At 45.7% G+C, this 19,544-nt stretch overlaps 1 protein-coding gene across 2 annotated transcripts; it reads right to left on the bottom strand.

Annotated features, from left to right (window-relative positions):
• Positions 1-631: 631 nt before the first annotated feature.
• On the bottom strand, positions 632-6,932 carry EOMES (eomesodermin). Of its 2 annotated transcripts, none has more exons than XM_012511600.2 (6): positions 6,029-6,932; positions 4,815-4,969; positions 4,010-4,131; positions 3,389-3,547; positions 3,241-3,302; positions 632-2,486 (listed from the first exon to the last, which is right to left on the bottom strand). In XM_012511600.2, exons 1-6 carry the CDS (start codon positions 6,907-6,909, stop codon positions 1,748-1,750), a joined length of 2,118 nt encoding a protein of 705 aa, XP_012367054.2. In that variant the 5' UTR covers positions 6,910-6,932; the 3' UTR covers positions 632-1,747. The 2 variants fall into 2 exon arrangements, with proteins under 2 accessions (XP_012367054.2, XP_030668103.1); XM_030812243.1 differs by having other exon boundaries at positions 635-2,429.
• Between the last annotated feature and the right edge of the window lie 12,612 nt (positions 6,933-19,544).

Raw genomic sequence — 19,544 nt, 5'->3', positions numbered from 1 at the left:
GTCCGGGCGGAGTTTGACTGCAGCTACCGAGGCCCGCAGCCGCCGGCGGCGGGTGCGCAGTGACTCGGTTCAGAAGAAAGCCGCAGGTGGGCGCAGAAGCTGAGCTGTGTGCAGCCCCCCGCACCGCCGCGCCCCAGGGACCCGGAACTGGTGGGCTCTCACAGGGCCACGGGGGTTCCCGGGGAGCCTACGTGGGCCTAAGGATGGGTGGCCCCAAGTAAGCCTAGAAAAAAGCCAAGAGAACTTAGTGGCCGGGTGCCCTGACAGAGCCTGGTCTCCAAGAACCAGAAGCGGAGGTTTTCGAGGCTTGGTTAAGTCTGATGTGGGCAATCGGCAGCAATACTCCCTCCCTCGCCCCCCCCGCCGCCCTCCCCCGCCCCGCCAACACCCATTGTCCAGACTTCCCAGTGGGGTAAGGAAATAGCCCCATCCCCTTTCAAGGAAAAAAGAAGATAAACAAAACATCCCCACCCCCCGCATGACTACAGTATCCAGTTAGAGATTCTAGAGCCTTCCGTGGAGGTAGGGGATGGGTGAGGCACTGTTAAAGCTGAAAACGATGGAGGAGGAAGCAAAATGAGATCTTTAAGCAAAGATGAAAACCCCAACAGCACAGAAGACAGAGCTATGCCCGTTCCCTTATTGAACCACATTTATTAAAAATGACTAAGACTGTACATAAAAATCCAAGATTTCTAAAAAGCCTATAGGAGCTGTGGTATCAGGTTTTAGTTTCTGCACATTACCAAGTTAGGGAGAGGGGATGGCGCAAGAAGAGGATGAAATAGGAGTTTTCCTTAAACACGATTCAAGTTAGTACAGAGTAGCTGAATACATTCTTAACTATCTAAGAAGTAACCAGAATATTCCCAAATATCGCGGGGACGATGAAACTCTCCCCTTGCCCCTGCAGCTGTTAAGTGATTTGCAAATTCTTTACAAAGCCAAAGCACCAGTTTTACATTATCCCAGACACCTATGTAGACTATTTATACAATATATACCACATTATTCTACAGTGTATCTAAACACACAACTGTACACTTTTAAATTCTCTCTCTCTTTTTTTTTTTTGGTGACTCCTTCCCTTGCTCTCTCCTGAGTCCTACTGACCACCCCAGCACACAGCAGAGGCCTGGCAAGTCTCAAGTGAGGCAATCCTGGACTAGGGCAAACATGGCTTGTTCCAAAAGCCGGGGGTTAAGGAATCAAAGTCAGGTGAAACTATCACTTTCACAAAAGCTTTTCTTGACTCCTGGGCCTAATATCTTTCGCCCCTGGCAGAATGTAACAGCAAAACGTCTCCTGCTAAAACTGAAGGCCCAGCCCTCTTTCAGAAGCAAAACACCTTAACACTCGGCTTCTATTTGCTTAAGAATTTACAAATAGAAATGAGAATCAAAGGTTTTAACGCATTTGATAGCACTGGGCACTCAATGTTCACAGCCTGCTTCTTTGAATGGTTAGTGTCTCTCCAATAAATAAATACAGAACCTTGGATACCCTTCGAATTTTAAAATACCTTAAAGTCTTCCATTAATCTTATTTTTAAAAAATGCTAGGTCTGTTTCAGTTACCTGCAGCAATCAAAAAGCTTTGGCACCTTCTTTTAGAGAATTGCACAAAACAGGATGCATTAAGGTGGAAGGCAAACATCTTTTTGGCAACCTAGGCAAAGAAGACAACAAAAAACACCACCAAGTCCATCTGCAAAAAGTTGGCTAATTTTTGAGGTTAAAATAAATCTTTAGGGAGTTGTGTAAAAAGCATAATACCCTCCCATGCCTTTTGAGGTGTCTTTACTATACTCTTCAGCATTAATGTCCTCACACTTTATGGAGGGTGAATTTTCATTACTGGAGTTGCTAGGAGACAGCCGCCTTCGCTTACAAGCACTGGTGTATACTCCTGAATCATTGGAATCTAGAGATTTGATGGAAGGGGGTGTCTCTATCCAAGAAGAGCCAATTTCCTCTTTCACTTTCTCCTTGGAGAGCTGATCTTCTGAGAACACAGTGGGGCTTGTTCTGGAGGTCCATGGTAGTCCAGCTGCCATCTTCCTCTGGTAAGAACCTCGACCTCCCCACCCTGCCATTGCAGGAAAGGTTGGGTCGGGGTAATACCCCAGGGCATGGGATGTCTGAAGGGGCAAGGATTTAATGCCATATGGGAGCAATGTGCTAGAAGTATACTCAGATTCATAGGAACCAATGTCTAGTTTGTTGGTCCCAGGTTGCTGGACAGGCGTGACAAGCCACCGCTGGGGAGGGTTGGCCACCTCTTCGCTCTGTTGGGGTGAAAGGAGGCCGTTGGTCTGTGGCACGGTTCTCTCGCCATTATAATAGCGGGCTTGAGGTAAAGTGTTGACAAAGGGCTCCGGGAAGAAGGATTGAACGCCGTACCGACCTCCAGGGACAATCTGATGGGATCTAGGAGAATCCGTGGGAGATGGAGTTAACCTGTCATTTTCTGAAGCGGTGTACATGCTACAATATAAAGAGAAACACTTAAAAAAAAAACCCTAATGTTGTCCCCAAACAAACCACCTCCCAGAAATGAAAAAGGCTTGTGTTGGTTATCTGTACCGAAAGTGCTGGTCCGTTGGGCTGAAAGAACCAAGGCAGGAGATGCACTGGCCCATTTTAGCTGGACTCTTGGCTTATTGGGAAAAATTTCCCACCATGTAAGAAAAAGTTTCCTCCTAGGCGTCACGTATTTAAACTATAGAAAATCTACCTTTACTAGTCCTAGAACATGAAAAACTCAGATCAAACCTCTTTTGTCAATGTGATGGAAAAAACACTGGCTGTGGCGGTAGAAACCTCAGATTTTAAAAAGAGCAGGGCCTTGCTGTTTCGTGTTGTGAAATTACATCCTCTTAGTTTCAGTTTTTTCTTATGTTAAAAAAAAGTGGGGGTGGGGGAGAGTAATAATATCTGCTCTTGGTAGGATAAAAAAATGAAATATATATAAATGCAGATTCTTAAAATTTCAAGTCTTCACACAAATGCTAAAAAAACTCTTCATTTTTAAGTCCTTAACATTTCTTCAGAAATTAACACAACCCTTCTGAGAAAATTCTAAAGCAAGATTAGTAAAGGAAAAAAATTTGAAAAAATAAAAATATGTAAAAATCCCAAAGGTAAAAGCTCTTCCTAAAATACATTATCAGCAAAGTGCCTGTTGATGTATGTCCTGTTCAGAGATGATCATGCAAGTGTGGATAAAAGCTGCACTTACGAATCATAGTTGTCTCTGAAGCCTTTTGCAAAGGGGTTATGATCAATCTTTAGTTGAGTTATCTAGATAGGGGAGAAAAACAGTCATTGAGTGCTTTATCATGCTGGACCTTAGCTTTAGAGACTCTTGAGATGTCTGGGGCACTCACATCGGTGTTTTGGTAGGCAGTCACTGCAATGAATTGCGTTTCTGAGAAGGTAAAGGTCTGGGTCTTTGAGGGTTCATTCAAGTCCTCTACACCATCCTCTGTAACTTCAACAATATGCAGTCGGGGTTGGTATTTGTGTAAGGATTGTAAGACTATCATCTGGAAAGAGTACAGAAAAAAAGTTGCTAAATCTAAAAAGTCTCTTAGTGGTTCAACAAAATTAGATTTTGACAAACTATGTATTTTGGTATGGGACTTCTAAACGCTCCTAACAGCTTTGTTTATTGCAATTTTAAAGGTCTCATTATTGCCCCCCCCCCTTTTTTTGAAATTTAAAACATAGCTGGGTATGTGGTTTTGATAGATATGCTTTCCTCTTGGTTTCCTAAATTCCCAAAATACTTCGGTATTTCTGTTCTTAATAGTCAACTCACAGTTATTGAAATCCAATAAGAAAGTGAAGATGGGAAAGGTCAAAAGAACAAAAAAGGTTAGAAACAGGCGAGCAAACAGGTCACAAATGCAAATATTATAAATACAGTGAAAAGAATAGGGACTCTTATTAGAAAAAAGACTTATAGTCACAGCCAGAAGATACCCCCGCCTGCTCTGTCACTCTACCTGGGTGTTGTTGTTATTTGCGCCTTTGTTATTGGTGAGTTTTAATTTTCCGAATGAAATCTCCTGTCTCATCCAGTGGGAACCAGTATTAGGAGACTCTGGGTGAACATACATTTTGTTGCCTAAGAGAAAATGAAACAAAACACAAAACCCAAGCATATAGGGCTGTTTACAAATGGGGAAAGCAGAGGGATGTTTCTTAGTTATGGGCAAGATATAAGAGCCAGACTTACAGCTGGTCTCCCAGCAAAAGTTGCTTAAACAGGCCAGTGGAGACCAGCAGGACTACATCGATATCCCTCCCAGGCCCCTGTGCTTCCAACCTTTCTTGCACTAGGGACTCCCCTGAATGGCATTTCAGAATTTAGAAACGGAGCTAACAGGAGATGACTCTTGAACGTCAATTTGGGGCCTTCTAAAGCTGTAAGGGCAACATCCGATGGAAGACAGTTGGACATTTATGGGTGAACTGAACTTTGGCTGGGCTTTCTCAAGTGAACATTAGAATCCCAGGAGCCCTTCCCACCTGGAGAGCTTATGACTACTAATTTCTTAAACGTAGGGATTAGGGGGAGGGGTGATGTCTTAGTTAAAGGTTCTAAATATCTATATATTGGCAGACAAGAAATCTGACTTAGCAAATTCTCCTCTCCGTCAAACAAGTACTCAAAGAAAACTAACACCTCTAGGCCTCAGAATGGAAGGAAAAAAAAAAAGTGCTACATTTAAATGTGAGTTGTCTGAGTCGAGGGTTCCGATTTCTTCCCGCCTGTTCCTCCCCGGCCCAAGCCTCTTCTCTGCTCACCCTGCATGTTATTGTCGGCTTTGCCGCAGGTCACCCATTTGCCCCCTTGGAAGCGCCAGTGGTTGGGGTCCGCCAGCACCACCTCTACGAACACATTGTAGTGGGCAGTGGGATTGAGTCCGTTAATGTTGAAGCTCAAGAAAGGAAACATGCGCCTGTGCAAGGGAATAGAACCAGAAAAATCGACTTAAATTGGGATGTCCTAGAACGCGCCCAGGCCCCGGCGGTTTCCCCAGACACCTGGGATAGGGTCGGAGCACATTTAGAAGTTTGCAATGAACAGAATGCTGGTAGATCAAGTGGTCTGAAACTATGTAAAATATTTTTGAGTTGGCAACTCTTGGAACGCGTCTTTTCAAAAAAAAAAAAAAAGAACTTGCCCCAACATCAGTATATCCCAAATTCGCATGCTTCCGAAGGCTCATATTCTCGGACCTTTCAGACGCTCATTAAAATTTTTCTCCTAGAATGTTAAAAACTACTAATTTTTAAATGCACCATTTTGAAAAGTACCAGAGAACAATATTAGGTTATTCTTGTTAAACACATATATTAAAACTTTAGGCTACAAGTCCCCTTTGAGAACCCCTCTCAGCACCCACCCCTCCCTTTCCCCAGAAGTAGCCAGTGTTAGCAGTTGGATGTATATCACAACTTTCTCGCGCACCGAACCCGAGCCAGGTCTGGCTCCAGGGCAGATCTGACCACCTACTCGGACCAAGCTTCCGCGGCCGGCGCTCTAGCCTTCACGCCCACCTCCCGGAGACGCCCCGTGGAGACCCTGGCGCCTAAAACTGCGGGAGCCCATCTACTGCGCTCAGGTGGCCAGCTCTTGAGCCTTCCCTACCGGTGGCTCCTTGCCGGCATGCAGGCATGCACCAACATACCGCCGAGCAGGAGGATCTAACGAATCCAGCTTGTGGACATGCCCTAATTTCCATTTCCGCCTCCTCCAGGTCTGTTCAGGTGAGGATGATGGGAGGGAAAAGCGGTGTACAGCAGTAACATTGGCACCCTGCAAGAGCCGCCGGGGCACTGACACAGAGGGACACCGCATTGGAGATGCGGTGTCTACGGAGATTTATTGCGCGCGGTCAAACACTCTAAGCACCGCGCGGAACGACTGGGTTCAGCTCCCTCATCCCGGACCTTCCCCAGGACCACACGTTCACCCTTTATCCCCGAACCCACAGGCCCCTCCACGCTGCGCTCACCTGCCCTGTTTCGTAATGATCATCTCAGTTTGGTGGCGGTGGAATTTGAGCCACAGAGGCCGGTTGCACAGGTAGACGTGGGCACGGAAGCCAGAACCTGGAACCCCCAGGCCCCCTAGTCCTCCGCAAGATCCTGCCGCTGCGGCTCCAGGGTACGGCCCGTAGAGCGGAGGCCCCTGGCTGTACTGATAGGTGCCCGGGCCGCCGCCCCCGCCGCTGCTACCGCCCGCGCCACTGCCCGCACCGGCTCCTGGGCCGAACTGCGCCCTCCCGGGTGGGCACACAGCCGCGGGGAAGCCGCCGGGGGGCAGCATGGAGCCGTAGGGGTAGCGCGCCCCGTTAGGAGCCGGGTACACAGGTCCGTGGTGCGCCCCAGCCGCCGCCTGGTACGGGAAGAGTGAGCAGGGCGCAGCCAGCTCCGACCCCTGAGGCCCGGGGGACTGGAGGTAGTACCGCTCGGAGCTCAGGCTGTCCATGGAGTAGCGCGCAGTGGCCGCAGCCGCGGCGGCGGCGGCGGCTGCGGCTGCAGCGGCGGAGGGCAGCTCCTCCTCCCCGCAGGGGGAGCCCTTGCGGCCGTCCGGGGGCCCCGGCTTGGCCACTGCCGCAGCGCTGGCAAATGCGTCCCCGGCGTCGGTGTCACTAAGCATGGCCGCGGGGGCCCCTGCGCTGGCGGTTGCGGGCTCCCCGCTCACGGCCTCGCAGGAGAGACTGCCGGAAAACTTCTTGGACGCTTTGTCTAAGTCCAACTTCTGAGGAGAGGGGGCTGCGCCGGGGAGGTGGCCAGCGCTCCCGCCGCTGCCGCCTCGCGCACTCTCCAGCGGGTAGAAGTGCGCGCCAGGCAGGTTCACTGAGCTCACCAAGAGCTGCTCCCCTAACTGCATGCTTTGCAAAGCGCAGACGGCAGCTGGCTGCTTCCTCTCCTCCCGTGGCCTTATTATAAAGGCAGGATGGGGGAGCCAGCGCCCTCTTCCGAGGGGAAGGTAACTTCCCCTTCCTCCCGCGCCGGGGCTACCCACCTGCCGACTCGCGGGCCGGTACTGCGCGTACCGGCGCGCCCTGAATCCAGCGTCCTTTCCGCAAGGAAAGCGCCGTGAGTTGGAAAGCAGGAGGTGGAAACTAAACCAGAAGCCCTGTCCTTTTCCTTCCTCGTACCTCTTGCTCCTCAGGACCCCCACCCTCCTCCCAGGCTCACACGCTGGAAGAAGGGGACTTAGATCTTTGTCCCCATCCACCCACTAGCCCGCGCCTTTCTGCCCTTTTGCAATTGCCAAAGCATCGGTCAAGTTGACCACTTGGAAACTTACGGGCTGTCACTAGCTGCTTTATATATTTGCGGCCAGGGAGGGGCTTCCCGGCCTCACAGCCCGGAGACCCTCCTATTGGCTGGTGGAGGTGACACTAATTCAATTAGGTATTTACTAATTGGATCAAGTCGCCTGCGACTTTCTTTTCCTTTAGCCTGATTTTTTTTTTTTTTTGAGACTGCGTCCCGCTGTGATAATCAATCCTGGTGTCTGTAATTTCGCCTAAATTTAGGGGGATAAAGTTTGGGGTCTCCGTAGCAGTGTCCACCCTTGGCACATTAGTCATCTCAGCCCTCCGCTGGAGGAATGAGATGGCTGCAGCACATTTTAGAGGCCAGAGAGAGAAAGATTCTTCAAGCTGATAGCTTGCAGGGAAGCGCCAGTCCCGGAGGCTGGGGAAACTGGGGCGAGTTGGAGACAGGCCCACGGAAGTGTCTTTCCTCGTCAGAAGCTGTAACTTCAAAGCACACCTTCCTCTTGTCGAAGGCAAACTCCCTGGCCTTCAACGCACAGGAACCACTTTTTGTTTGTTCCCATCCTTTTACCCAGTTGGGAAAGGTTTGTAGAGAGGAAACTCGCGCTAAGCTTTTGGGATTCTGGGTACGGCCAGAGAACATTGCCATCCTCGAGGACCTAAGCTCTCAGCTTCTAAATCAGAAGCTTGGAGAGGGGAGGGTACTGGGGACAGGACAAGAGTGAAACTAAGCGAGCTAACACCCACTTCATACTCACGCCAACACACCTGCTTTCGGGGAGACAATCACTTTTATTCCCCACAACTTAAAATCCACTCTGCTCAGTTTTCCTGATCCCGGATTCCGTCCCTTCACCACCATCTTCAGTTAGGCCTGACACCAAGAAACAAAGGTTCCCTAGCAGCCCCGCAGTTAGGATTCCCTGCGCCTCTGCTCTGCGGCTAATACAGAAGGTAGAATAATTAGTGAAATAATCAGTTTGATATTGAATTAAACTCCAGCTGCTTGTTTCTTCGCTGCGTTTCCTCAGATAGATTCAAGAGCGGGGCCGTCATATTTTATTGTTTCATTATTACAGAAGCGGGGGGGCACGTTTCGTTGCGGATAAGGAGAAGCCTGAATATTCGCTGTTAATAAGCAATTACAGACGCCGCCAGTAATCGCTCCGGGAGCGCATTTTCCGGCTGAGATGTCGGGACTCTGCTTCCCCAACCGAACGCGATCACACGGGAAACTCTTCGCCCAGAACAGATGAGGTGGCCAAAGGATTGCTGAGCGCGCACACGCAGGTGTAGAACAGTGCGAAGCTTTCCAACCCAGTTTTCCAACCACAGCAGCACCAACATCGGCATATCTAGGGTCTCCGAGAACGAGGTTCTTAATGCACTCGGACTCTCCAGGGCATTTGTCACGGTTCTTTTTTTTTTTTTTTTTTTTTTTTGATGGTGTGTTCGCGCGCTCGCGCGCTCGCGTGTGTGTGGTGGTGAAACCCAGGAGTGCGCGAAGATTTTCAGGGTCAAGGCACAGCCACAGGGGAGGGGGCAAGTTGAGACTAGTGGGCTGGGGCGGTGGCCTTGTAGGTCCTGGGCCAGAGTGGCCAGGAGCAGATAGCCAGAAAGCTGGTACTGAGCGCGTTCTGCCCTGCGCTTCCTGCGTTTCGTGTCATCAGTATAGTTAGTGTTTGGCACGGCTGTTTTGATCACTACACTGTCCATGCCTTCCTCCCCTGCTTTAGTGTTATTTTGACCCAAGGAAGTCTCGAACATTGATTGTTCAAGTAGTATAGCTCTGTGAAGACTTCATAATTGTCAACGTGGAGATCCCGTGAGGGGTACGCGAGCTCAAGGGAAGAAAGGGGCCGCGCCGCTTGGGCGGCTTTGACGACGTATCTATCCCTGGGCTAGCGGGTTCTGATTACTATTCGTGGGATCCTCCACATTATCCTTGACCTGAGTTGCAAGATGTCTAAGGGAAAAAAGTAGGGATGAGAAATCTCCTTAATGTGAGACCTAATCTCACGTTATTTGGAGCTAGGGTGGCCAAAGGTACATGACAGTTTTGCGCTTTAACAAAGCAAGAAGCGGGCCTCGGTGTCCCTTCAAAATGCTTTTGACTCAGCCAGGGAAGCGCTTCGCGTGGCAAAGTGCCATCGCAGGCAACAGGCATCGTTCCGACCCACTCTGGCGCGAATAACGCGGGCCAGCTGTCCCCCGAGCCACATCAGAAAGCGTTGATTTTATTCCAGCCCCAGAGCAAGCTTTTGAAAGCGCATGAGTTCAGTATGAGCACCACCTAATTATTAAATGTATACAAGATGTGTATCATTAGAATTTGTATTGATTCTTGGGGACAGGAAATTTTGGTTCATATCTACCCACTTCCCCAATAAATATATTATTTTTCCCAAACTTCAAGACATTTTACATATGGAGAAGCAAAGACAAATTCAAAGAGAATAAAAATTCATTTTCTATAAAGCTACTCTAGGACCCAGGATTTTTGGAACATGGAAAATCTGTACATAATATTATATTACATATTGTATTACATCACATTTGTAAGTATATGTTACAAATTCTCTTTAAAATAATGAAAAGCACAGTTTCAGCTACAGATCTTTTTTTTCTGGCTGAAGATAAAAAAATCTCATTTAATAGTTCCTCTGTGTTAATTAGCTAATCACATTATTATTATTATTATTATTACATTTAGAATATACTAGTCTAGAATGCCTGGAGAGTTATAGATGAGCAAGTCTGTGATTTCCTGCTTGAAATGGGCTTTCCTTTTGCTAGCTCAATGTTATAGCCAGGGGAAGAGACATAAAAAATATTTTCACGTGTCCCAGCCACACTTTAAAATCCAGGCACTCCTTTCCAGAAATAGGAATAGAAAAGAAAGCCAAAGCAGAGGCTTAAGTGAACATGTCAGGCAGCACCCTCCTTAGATTGGGTGGGCAAATAACAGAGCCTTCCAGCCTGTTTGCTGTTTGATTTCAATTACACCCCAAGCTTCATGAAATCCAAATGAGACATTTATTGAAAGGTGCCTGGTTTTATGTGGCTCAACTGACAGTGTATTGGAATACATTGAACAAAAACATCAACACTGAAGAGGAAACATGGAAACCCCTTGAAACCCCAGACCCAAATACCTGCTGGATTAACTCAAATCTTGCACCTTTCAGCCTGAGATGGAGCAAGCAGGAATCTTTAAAGGCTACCAGGAAGCCAAGGCCAAGTCTGTGTGTGAATATATTAAAGATCTCACTCTCTATTGTTCTGAGGAATAATACCAACTTCATACCACTGTCTTGGTCGAAGTTATTGCCAGCTTGACCAGATGACCTCTTTATCTCTTTCTCCCCCTTAAAGGTAACCACTATCCATGCATTGATCTTCTAAAAGCAAAACTGAGAAGCATTTGGTTGGAACAGGACTATTATACATGAAATACATTTACATACATATGGATATGTTACAGAGGTAAGTTATAGATGAGTGCAATGATATATGGTTTACCTCTCCCCATGTGCCACCCACCCCCACACCCAAGGGGTCCCATATAAATGTCCCAATAAATACTATTATTTTCACCCCCACTAAAAACATGTTATCAAAACACTGTCCATGTTATTCAAACACTTTGTAAATTCTGAGCAGACTTGCTGCCGGTTCTCCTTTTAACCCTAGGAAAACATTCCAACATTAACCGGTCACCAGCGCTTTGCCTGGACTCTGGGAAAGCGTCAATGGGTTTTTTGTGGTGAGTTGGTCCTTTTACTATTTATCTATGGCCCTTTCTTTGTTGATGTTACATTTTATTTCACCATCTCAGGTTTACTCTTTGGCCCTTTGTTCTCTGATGGCCAGATCTGCCACCTCTGCTGTGCTTTCCAATGAGGGAGGGAGCTTTAATCACCGTTAGGTTGTTCATGTTTCATTTTTTTTTTAAAGAAAATGTCCCGTAAGATAAAACATCTTGTTAAAGACAAGCAGTGTTGATTCTGCTGACAAGAGCAAGACACTCCCACCAAAAGTTTCACTTTTATAAGAATTTTTAGAATTCATATTTCACCATGACACTGAAATACACTGACCACTTGCTTTACAAAAAAACAAAAACAAAACGAAACAAAAAACCCCCAAACCAGAGCTACAAATGTGTGACGTGAAATGTTATATTAAACCCATGGTATTTTTTTCAACAAAAATGACCAGTTTAAACTATTATCTTTGCTCTAAGTCTATATATCTATGTTGCTAATGCACTTTGTGGTTCACTGTTAAAATATGAGGAGGTGAAGGAATCCTGAAATGGAAGTTAATAAATGAACACACTAGTAGTTGCTTATTACAAAGATAAATTATCTTTTCCTAAAGATTGAATCAAGAGTCTTTGACAATAACACAAAATCATGACTTACCTTTTTTATGAAAGTATTTTTTAAACTGCTAATGAATTTCTGTATTTAGCTGCTGTTTTATCGTCATCATCATCATCTTTTTCTTCTTCCTCATCATGTATATGGGAATATATAATAACAAGAAAAGCCACATTAGGCAAAGAAAGTAAAACACTCTCAAGAAAGTGTATTTTGGGAACGTTTGGCTAATCGTTGCTATGATATATATGAAAGTTATACGGGGCTCCATCTATCTTGCTCATTTTTCTACCCTGAAAAGCCTGGAGCACAGTAGGTGCTCATCAATTAAATGAAAAAATTTACTAAACCTGTGTGCTGGAACAGCTAACAGAGGTCAGGGACAGTGTCAGGTCTTAGGCTTTATAACCACAAGGACTAAAGTAAATTTTTTTTTCTAAGAGAAAAAGAAAACAAAGATCTTTCTAAATTAATAGACGTAATATTTTCATCTTTTTCAGACTTTAAAATATATCATTTTAAAGACCTTTTCTATCTCAAAGTTCTTACACTGTTGCATGGCCTTTGTCTGTATTTCCATGCTAAGCTTCTTCCATAGCAAAATAGAAAAAAAGAAGTTAGTGCTGGAATTGTAGCACAGCTGTTAAGGGAAGCAAACACCATGTCACCAAGGAGAAATGTTAACCTGAATGTAAATCAATTGTACATTACTAACAGAGTTGACAGAGTCTATGAAAATTAATGTTTCAACAGAAGGCACACCTGTGATACAGGTGCAGCAAGATGTCTACACAACAGGTGGGCAGAACCCAAATCCTGTTGACCAAGGCTTCAATATGACAGGGATAGCTGGAATTCCCCCATCCAGACCCTATGTGAGAAAAGTAGGGAGAGGAAGTTTGGGTTGGGGGCAAAAATAAGTAAGCCCATAACATAACCAAGAGAGAAACAGTGAGAGGGAAGGAGAAAGGAAGGACAGACAACAGGATAGAAAACCGTCGCCGTCATTCCTTAAAGGTCTCCCTTTTCAGACTTCTAAGAGAAAACAGAACCTTGTATTCAGAATTGTATGTATTTGTGGCTGTAACCTTTACTATCTTTGTGAGTCTGGGAAAGCTCTTTAACTTCTGTGTGCCTCAATTTCCCCACCTGTATAACAGCATAATTAATATGAAGCAATTAGAACAGTACCTGGCACCTACATAGGAAGTCTTTCCTACTACTCGCCATTACACTTAGACTGAGCTTACTTTTTACCGTTCTTACTAAGATACTGGAGCTAAATTAGGATGAATAAACCTTAGTCTTTTTCCTCCCGGGGATTCCCAGTCCGATGGGGGAGGCCAGGAGCAAACAGGTCAAAAGCAACGTGAACCAGGGGTAGGAAGCAGGAGTGAGTCAATCAGAACCAAAGAGAGTCAGTCCCCAGTTACTCTAGCAGCTCTTTTTTATTTCCCCGAAAGGGGAAATCAAGTGCCCTCCCGGTGAGCTGGGCTGGAGAGGTGCACTTCAAAGCGAGGCGGTTGGGGCGCCCTAACCAGGCTGTGCCTTCCGCCCCCTCCAGGCGGCCATTAGCATTCTGTTTTTCCCAAGGCCTCCAGTATCTCCCGCCACCCGCTGGGATTTTGCCGTTCCGGCCGATTACTTGTCAAAGAAAGAAAATAGGGTATTTAGCTCAGCTTTTGTTCTCCACCTACTTGGTTAAACGCCTGACCACGAAGGAGTTAAGTGAGTAGTCGGAAGCCTCCCGCAGGGTACTCGCTCCAGGAGGAGGCACCCTTAACTGGATGTCCAGAAAAACAGGCCATCTGGATCCACTCGCTGTGGGTCCCTGCGGGCCTCAGTGGCGGCATCTGCAAATTAAGGGGACAGAGCAAGTGCAGAGCAAGATCTACCGCAGAGAGCGGCTGTCGAGGGAAGTCCGGAGGAGGCCCCGAAGGCCAGGCCGGCCTGGGCTGCTTAATCACTCAGCAGGGGCCGGGACGGTCCCTGGAACTCCCTCCCCCCACAGATTATGAAGGAGCCATAGTAAAGGCGTATCCAAGGGGCAACAAAGAGCAGCTAGGATCATTTTTCCACCACTTAGGGCTGACTTTTCAAGAATAGAGGTTATCTGCAAATCCACAAAAAAGGAGAATAAGAAAAGCAGCAGCTGATTTTGCTCTGCTTTACTTGTATAATCTTTTAAAAGAAATAGCACCCTAAACTGTTATAATCCCATTTTACGGAAGAGTAAAGTGATGCTTAGAGAGGCGAAGACCCTGGCTCAAAGCACCCAGCTGAAAATGGTAGCCTGGGGATGTGAATTCGAGCGATCTGGGCTGCGGGGCTCCTAGTGGGGGGATTAAGTACGTGTGAATGGGGGCAGGGGTGGGTCGTTGTTTTCTTTGGGGGGGCAGATGTAGGCTATGGAACGGGGACCCTGTGAGTCTTCGGAGCAAGCCAGTGAACGGCATTCAGTGTCCATCTACAGCCGGTGGACCTTCAGAATGAGTCTCTGGAGGAAACCGGGCTCCATTACTCGGTTGTAAATCCCAGCTTTGGGGTAGAATCGGTCATCCTTGCTTGGCATAATTATGACATGGGTTGTCCACTCTCTAAGTGCTGGGGCTGGGCCAAGCCCTTGGCATATATCATCCCATTTAGGCTCTCACTCCTACCTCTTGAAGGTAGGTGCTTTCAGCATCTTCTCTTTACAGTTAAGAAAACCCAGGCTCAGAGAGATAAACTAACTTGCCTGAGGTTACACAACTTGTGAACCTTAAGTCCAGGAGGACCTAGAAGATGGAAAAGGCGGTACCTTCTGCCTGGAACTCTGAAACCTTTAACAGAAAACTGATCCCTCGGCCCCGAGCTTTTACTGAGGGACGATCCGAAGAGAGAGCCGCGGAGAAGCAACAGCCAGTTATCTCCCTCATCCCCTTCCAGATAAATTTCCTTTTCTCCTACTCCTCGCTGGGGTTCGCGGTGCCCCTGCCTCCTGCATGAAAGCGCGCTCTAAAGTTAGGGTTTTTGGACTTCATGAGCGCTTCTCGCCTCCCCCTAGACGTTTGAAGCCTTCGAATTGAGCAAGGGCTGGGAAGCGAGAAGGCTCCTCTAGTCTCTCCCTCCTCTGAGCGCGGAACCTCGGCGGACGCCCTAATCCCGAAACACTGCTCTCTGGGACTGCGCACTTGCCAGCACTACAGCCAACTCCGCCTCAGAGGAGTCTTTTAGGGCTCCGAGCGCGTGGCCAATGCTCCCCCCGTGATGCACTATCGCTCCCACACACGCCCTGGTCCGCGCATCCCGGGAAAAAGAAAAAAAAAAGTCCACGTAGGGGCTCAAACCCATGCGTCGGGCGCTGCAGTCAGGGAAGCCTCCCTTAGGAGCTGGGTTCCTGAAGCTTACTACGCGGAGAAGGATAAGGGCGATGGTTTCGCAATCCCACCCCTTCCTTTGTCCTCCTCCCCACCCCCCAGCCTTTGGCGGCTTAGATCTCCAAATGCAGTCGGGATGGCACTCAGGTATTCGAGCGCTTCAGTTTATCTTATCACCTCCCCCTACAAATACACATCCATTCCAGATTGGCTTCTGGGAAAAGATACGGGGGTAGGGGATCCCACATATTTCCTCTCACCCTCCCTCTTTGGTCCTTGACGCCGAGATTCTTCTCTGTTTCTCTGTACCCTTAGGTCATCGTCCAGGGCAGAGGTTAATTTAGACATCTTGACTCCAACAACTGATAATACTTACATACATATATGAATATATCAACAATACATTATATGTAGTATATATTATATAATATAAAATCAATATATACTTAACGTACTTGCATGAGTTAAAAAAAAAATACCCAGCAACCCAAAAGCCACAAGATTGGCAACTCTTGCGCCTCCCAATTCCTCGAAGTGAAGGCAATCACTATTAGTTTCTCCTGTGTGTTTCTGGGGCTATGTTACGTTTGCACCAGTAAGTACGTAAGCGCACCTGAATTTCTCTTTATCTGTCTCCCACCCATTTGCACGCTTTTATACACTCTATTCACTACCTTGCTTTTTTCACTTATGATATATCTTTAAGTTAGTTCCTTGGAGACGTCGGAGTTTTTGCTAGCTTGGCACATCCCGGGCTCACAACTGGCGGGAAATAGCTTAAAAATTATATTGATGCTTTGAGGCCCTTCCTTGCAGCTGCTTGCGCCCACAAGCTGCAGTCCTTTCCCCGGCCAGCAGCCGGCTGTCCCGCCCCCCGCCCCCCAACCCCCCGGCAGAGCGCAGAGGGTCGAAAGATTTGCGCCGCAGAAGACGCAGCGCCCCCTTGCTCTGCGTGTGCGGAACCCCGCTGTGAGAGTTTCCCTTTCGCTGAGACTCCTTCATTGTTTGTCCTCTGAGACCCCAAAAGCAGGTAAACAAGCACTCATACGCTGCCCTGTGATCAGAAGCTCTTGGGCCAGGGAGCGATCTGCTAGATGGTCCCAGTGCTGCCTTAGGTCAGATCAAAGCGGAGGACCTAGAGGGAACCGTCAGCCCCATTAACATCCCGCTCTGCTTGCCAGCTGGGGCCCGAATAGGGTTGGGCAGGTGTGGGCCAGGAATTGCTTGTTACCTAAGGTCCAGGGAGCGACCCCATCTGAAACACTTCCTGAATTCTCCTCGGCCCCAGTGGCAACTCTTGAAGATGCTGAAGCTCCTTACACTTCTCAGAAGTCGCACTGTACGATTCAGTTGATTCCACAATATTATAAAACACTTGTTGACCTAGTATGTGTGTCAGACATTGCACGAGGTGCCGGGGTACAAAAGTGGATGATGTTGGATCCGGACATCAAGTCAGCAAATAAGAGAGTATCAGAATATCGAGGTATCAGTCAAACGGAGTAATGCGGTGGTTCCCAATCTTGGCTGCATATTAGAATAATCTGGAGAGTTCTTAAAAATCCTGATGCCCAGGTTGCACCACGGAACAATTAAATCAGAATTTCTGGCGGTGAGACAAGGCATCAGGAGTACTTAAAGATCCCCAGATGGTTCCAATATGCAGCAAACTTGTGGATTGGTGGAGGCTCTTTATGGAGAGTTGACATTTGAGCTGAGACAGCAATAGGGAGGTGGCAGTCCGGAGAAGGCGTGTGGGAACATCCCGCGACCAGCCCTGAGTCTGCTGATGCTCTGGAATTGGCAGTGGGGGAGGGAAAAAGAGGACATTTGACAAGTAGAAGGAAATATGTGATGCAGAGCATCTAGTCACAGTTCACTGCATCCCTGGGAAGACTCTCAATTGCCCAATTCCATAGGAAAGCTTTAAACAACACTAAAAAATATCTAGCTTAAAATGATGGATTTTTACACACAATTTTAAAATTAAATAATGCATAAAATATATGAAAATAGAATAATGCTAGAAAGCTTTTAACAGCAACTTCATGAGGTATTACGTGAGGACATTTCAACAAATCTAAGATGCCATCCATTGATATGCATCACTGATGTGTTCACCACAAAGAAAACAAGAGCTGTGTCCTAGAATATTAATTTTGTGCTTATTGAAATAATTTTTTTTTTTTGAGATTGAGTCTCATTCTGTTGCCCAAGCTGGTGTGCAAGATCTTGACTCACTGCAACCTCCACCTCTCAGGTTCAAGTGATTCTCCTGCCTCAGCCTCCTGAGTAGCTGAGATTACAGGCGCGTGCCGCCATGCCCTGGTAAATTTTTTTTTTTTTTTTAGTAGAGACGGAGTTTCACCATGTTGGCCAGGCTGGTCTCGAACTCCTGACCTCAGGTTATCCACCCGCTTCAGCCTCCTAAAGTGCTGGGATTACAGGTGTGAGCCACCGTGCCCGGCCAATAATTGCTTATTTAGAGAAAGTATTATTTTCGTATTTCACTCATGCACACATAAAATGGAAAATAAAAGCTGTATTCACAAGCAGTGACAGCTATGTCAGAACTGCCACCTGATCAACAGTGGTGGTAAGACACTATTGCTTGTAGAATGCATCTGATTTCTAAGAAGTTAAAAGATGTGTCATAGAATCAATGCAAGTCAGTGTTGTCCAATGAGCTCACTACTCTCAGTGCTTTACACCTTTTAGTTCATTTAGTCCTTACAATGATATGACATGAGGTAGGAAAAATTATTTATTAACAACATTTATAGGTGAGAAAATTGAGACATTGAAAGCTAAGTTACTTTAAGTCAGACCATTACGAAGTTGCAGAGATAGGGCATAAACCCACTGAGGGCTTAATTACAATAGGAGCCTGAGAAAATTGTCCACATGAGCCAACTGAGACTCAGAAGTGTTGAAACGAGGGGTACAGGATGAGAAGTGAGAAAAAGGGTTTGAGAACTCAATTAAGTGGTAGGCTGGGATCTGCTTCTCTGCTTGATCTGTTTTGTAATATTTTAGGAGTAGAAGGAATCATGTGGTAAGACAATATTATATAGCCAAGAGTATTCTTATCCATTAAAATAAGAAAGAGATAATAAAATATACAGTTATCATCTTATTTTTTAAAAATAAGAAAGAGATGATAGCTGTATATTTTCAGGCCACAACTTTCAAGTAAACTTTAAAAAATAAACCTAAAGTACAATACATACAAAAAAGTACAAGTATTCTAAATTCACAACTTGATATGTTTTACCAAATTGAACACACTTGTATAATGAGCATCCGTGTTAAGAAATCCATTATGGCCCAAATTCCAGATGCTTCGCATTCTTCCTTCTGCTCACTGCTTCCCATGAGGTAACCATCATTTTGACTTTTGTAATCATTGATTAGTTTTCCCTGTTTTTGAGTTTTATATAAATGGAATCTTATACTGTGTTCTTTGTGCGTGGCTTCATTTACTCAACATGTGTTTGGGACTCGCTCATGTTGTACTGCATACGTGCATTTGTTCCATCTACTTGCTGTGTCATATTTCATTGTGTAAATACACAATTTTTCCATTCTGCTGTTGAAGACATTTGTGTTGTTTCTAGTTTTTGGGTTATTATATATAGGGCTGATATGAACATTCTTGTACATGTCCTTTGGTGAGTATCTGTATCATCTTTCTGTCAGGCCTGTACTCACAGGAGTGGGATTGCTGGGACACAGAGGTCAGACTATACTTTTAAGAAAGTTAGTAACATTTAAAAATTTTTGGCTATTTGAAGATGGTACCTACCTTATACTCTTAAAATTTAATTGTAATAATGTTATGGAGTATTAAGGGAAGGGATATCAAGATAAAGCAGCAAAAATGAAAAGGAGATAGAAAGATAGAAGCTATGCTGTAGCATACATTTACTTTTCTGTATTCTTCTGTTCAACAGTAAATACTTATAAATACACTTCCTCTACAAATTGTTGAGCACCCACAGAGAAGCACGTTTGTAAAGCAGACAGGGATTAGGGAATATTGAGAATGCAGAGGAAGCCCCTTGCTTACATTTCATCTTCTAAATTTATGACTTCAAAGCAATTGTCTAGGTTGAACATTTCTACTATGTGAAGGTAGAGTTACTGATATCAGCACATTTTCCACTGATTTTTAAAATAAAAATGTATTATATGTAAATATATACTAAAATGTATAGAAATAATATATTATATTTATAATAATATATTATTTTTATATATAATAATATATTTATTTCTATACAAAAATATAACCCGGGAAAAACTTTCCCACCTGACGTTATAATGTTAAATGATCTTTGTAAAAAAAAAAAAGCAATTGAGAACCAGTAAAAAACAAGGACAACAAAACACAATCTATAATCCAATCCGTTAGTGATAACCACTCTGAACAGTGGTGGTTATAGGGCACCAGTGGCTGCCTACCTAGTGTCTCCCTCATTCCATTTGTTTTTC

The sequence above is a fragment of the Nomascus leucogenys genome, chromosome 4 (assembly GCF_006542625.1).
Source record: "Nomascus leucogenys isolate Asia chromosome 4, Asia_NLE_v1, whole genome shotgun sequence".
Lineage (NCBI taxonomy): Eukaryota > Metazoa > Chordata > Mammalia > Primates > Hylobatidae > Nomascus > Nomascus leucogenys.
This window is presented reverse-complemented; position numbering and strand designations above follow the sequence as displayed.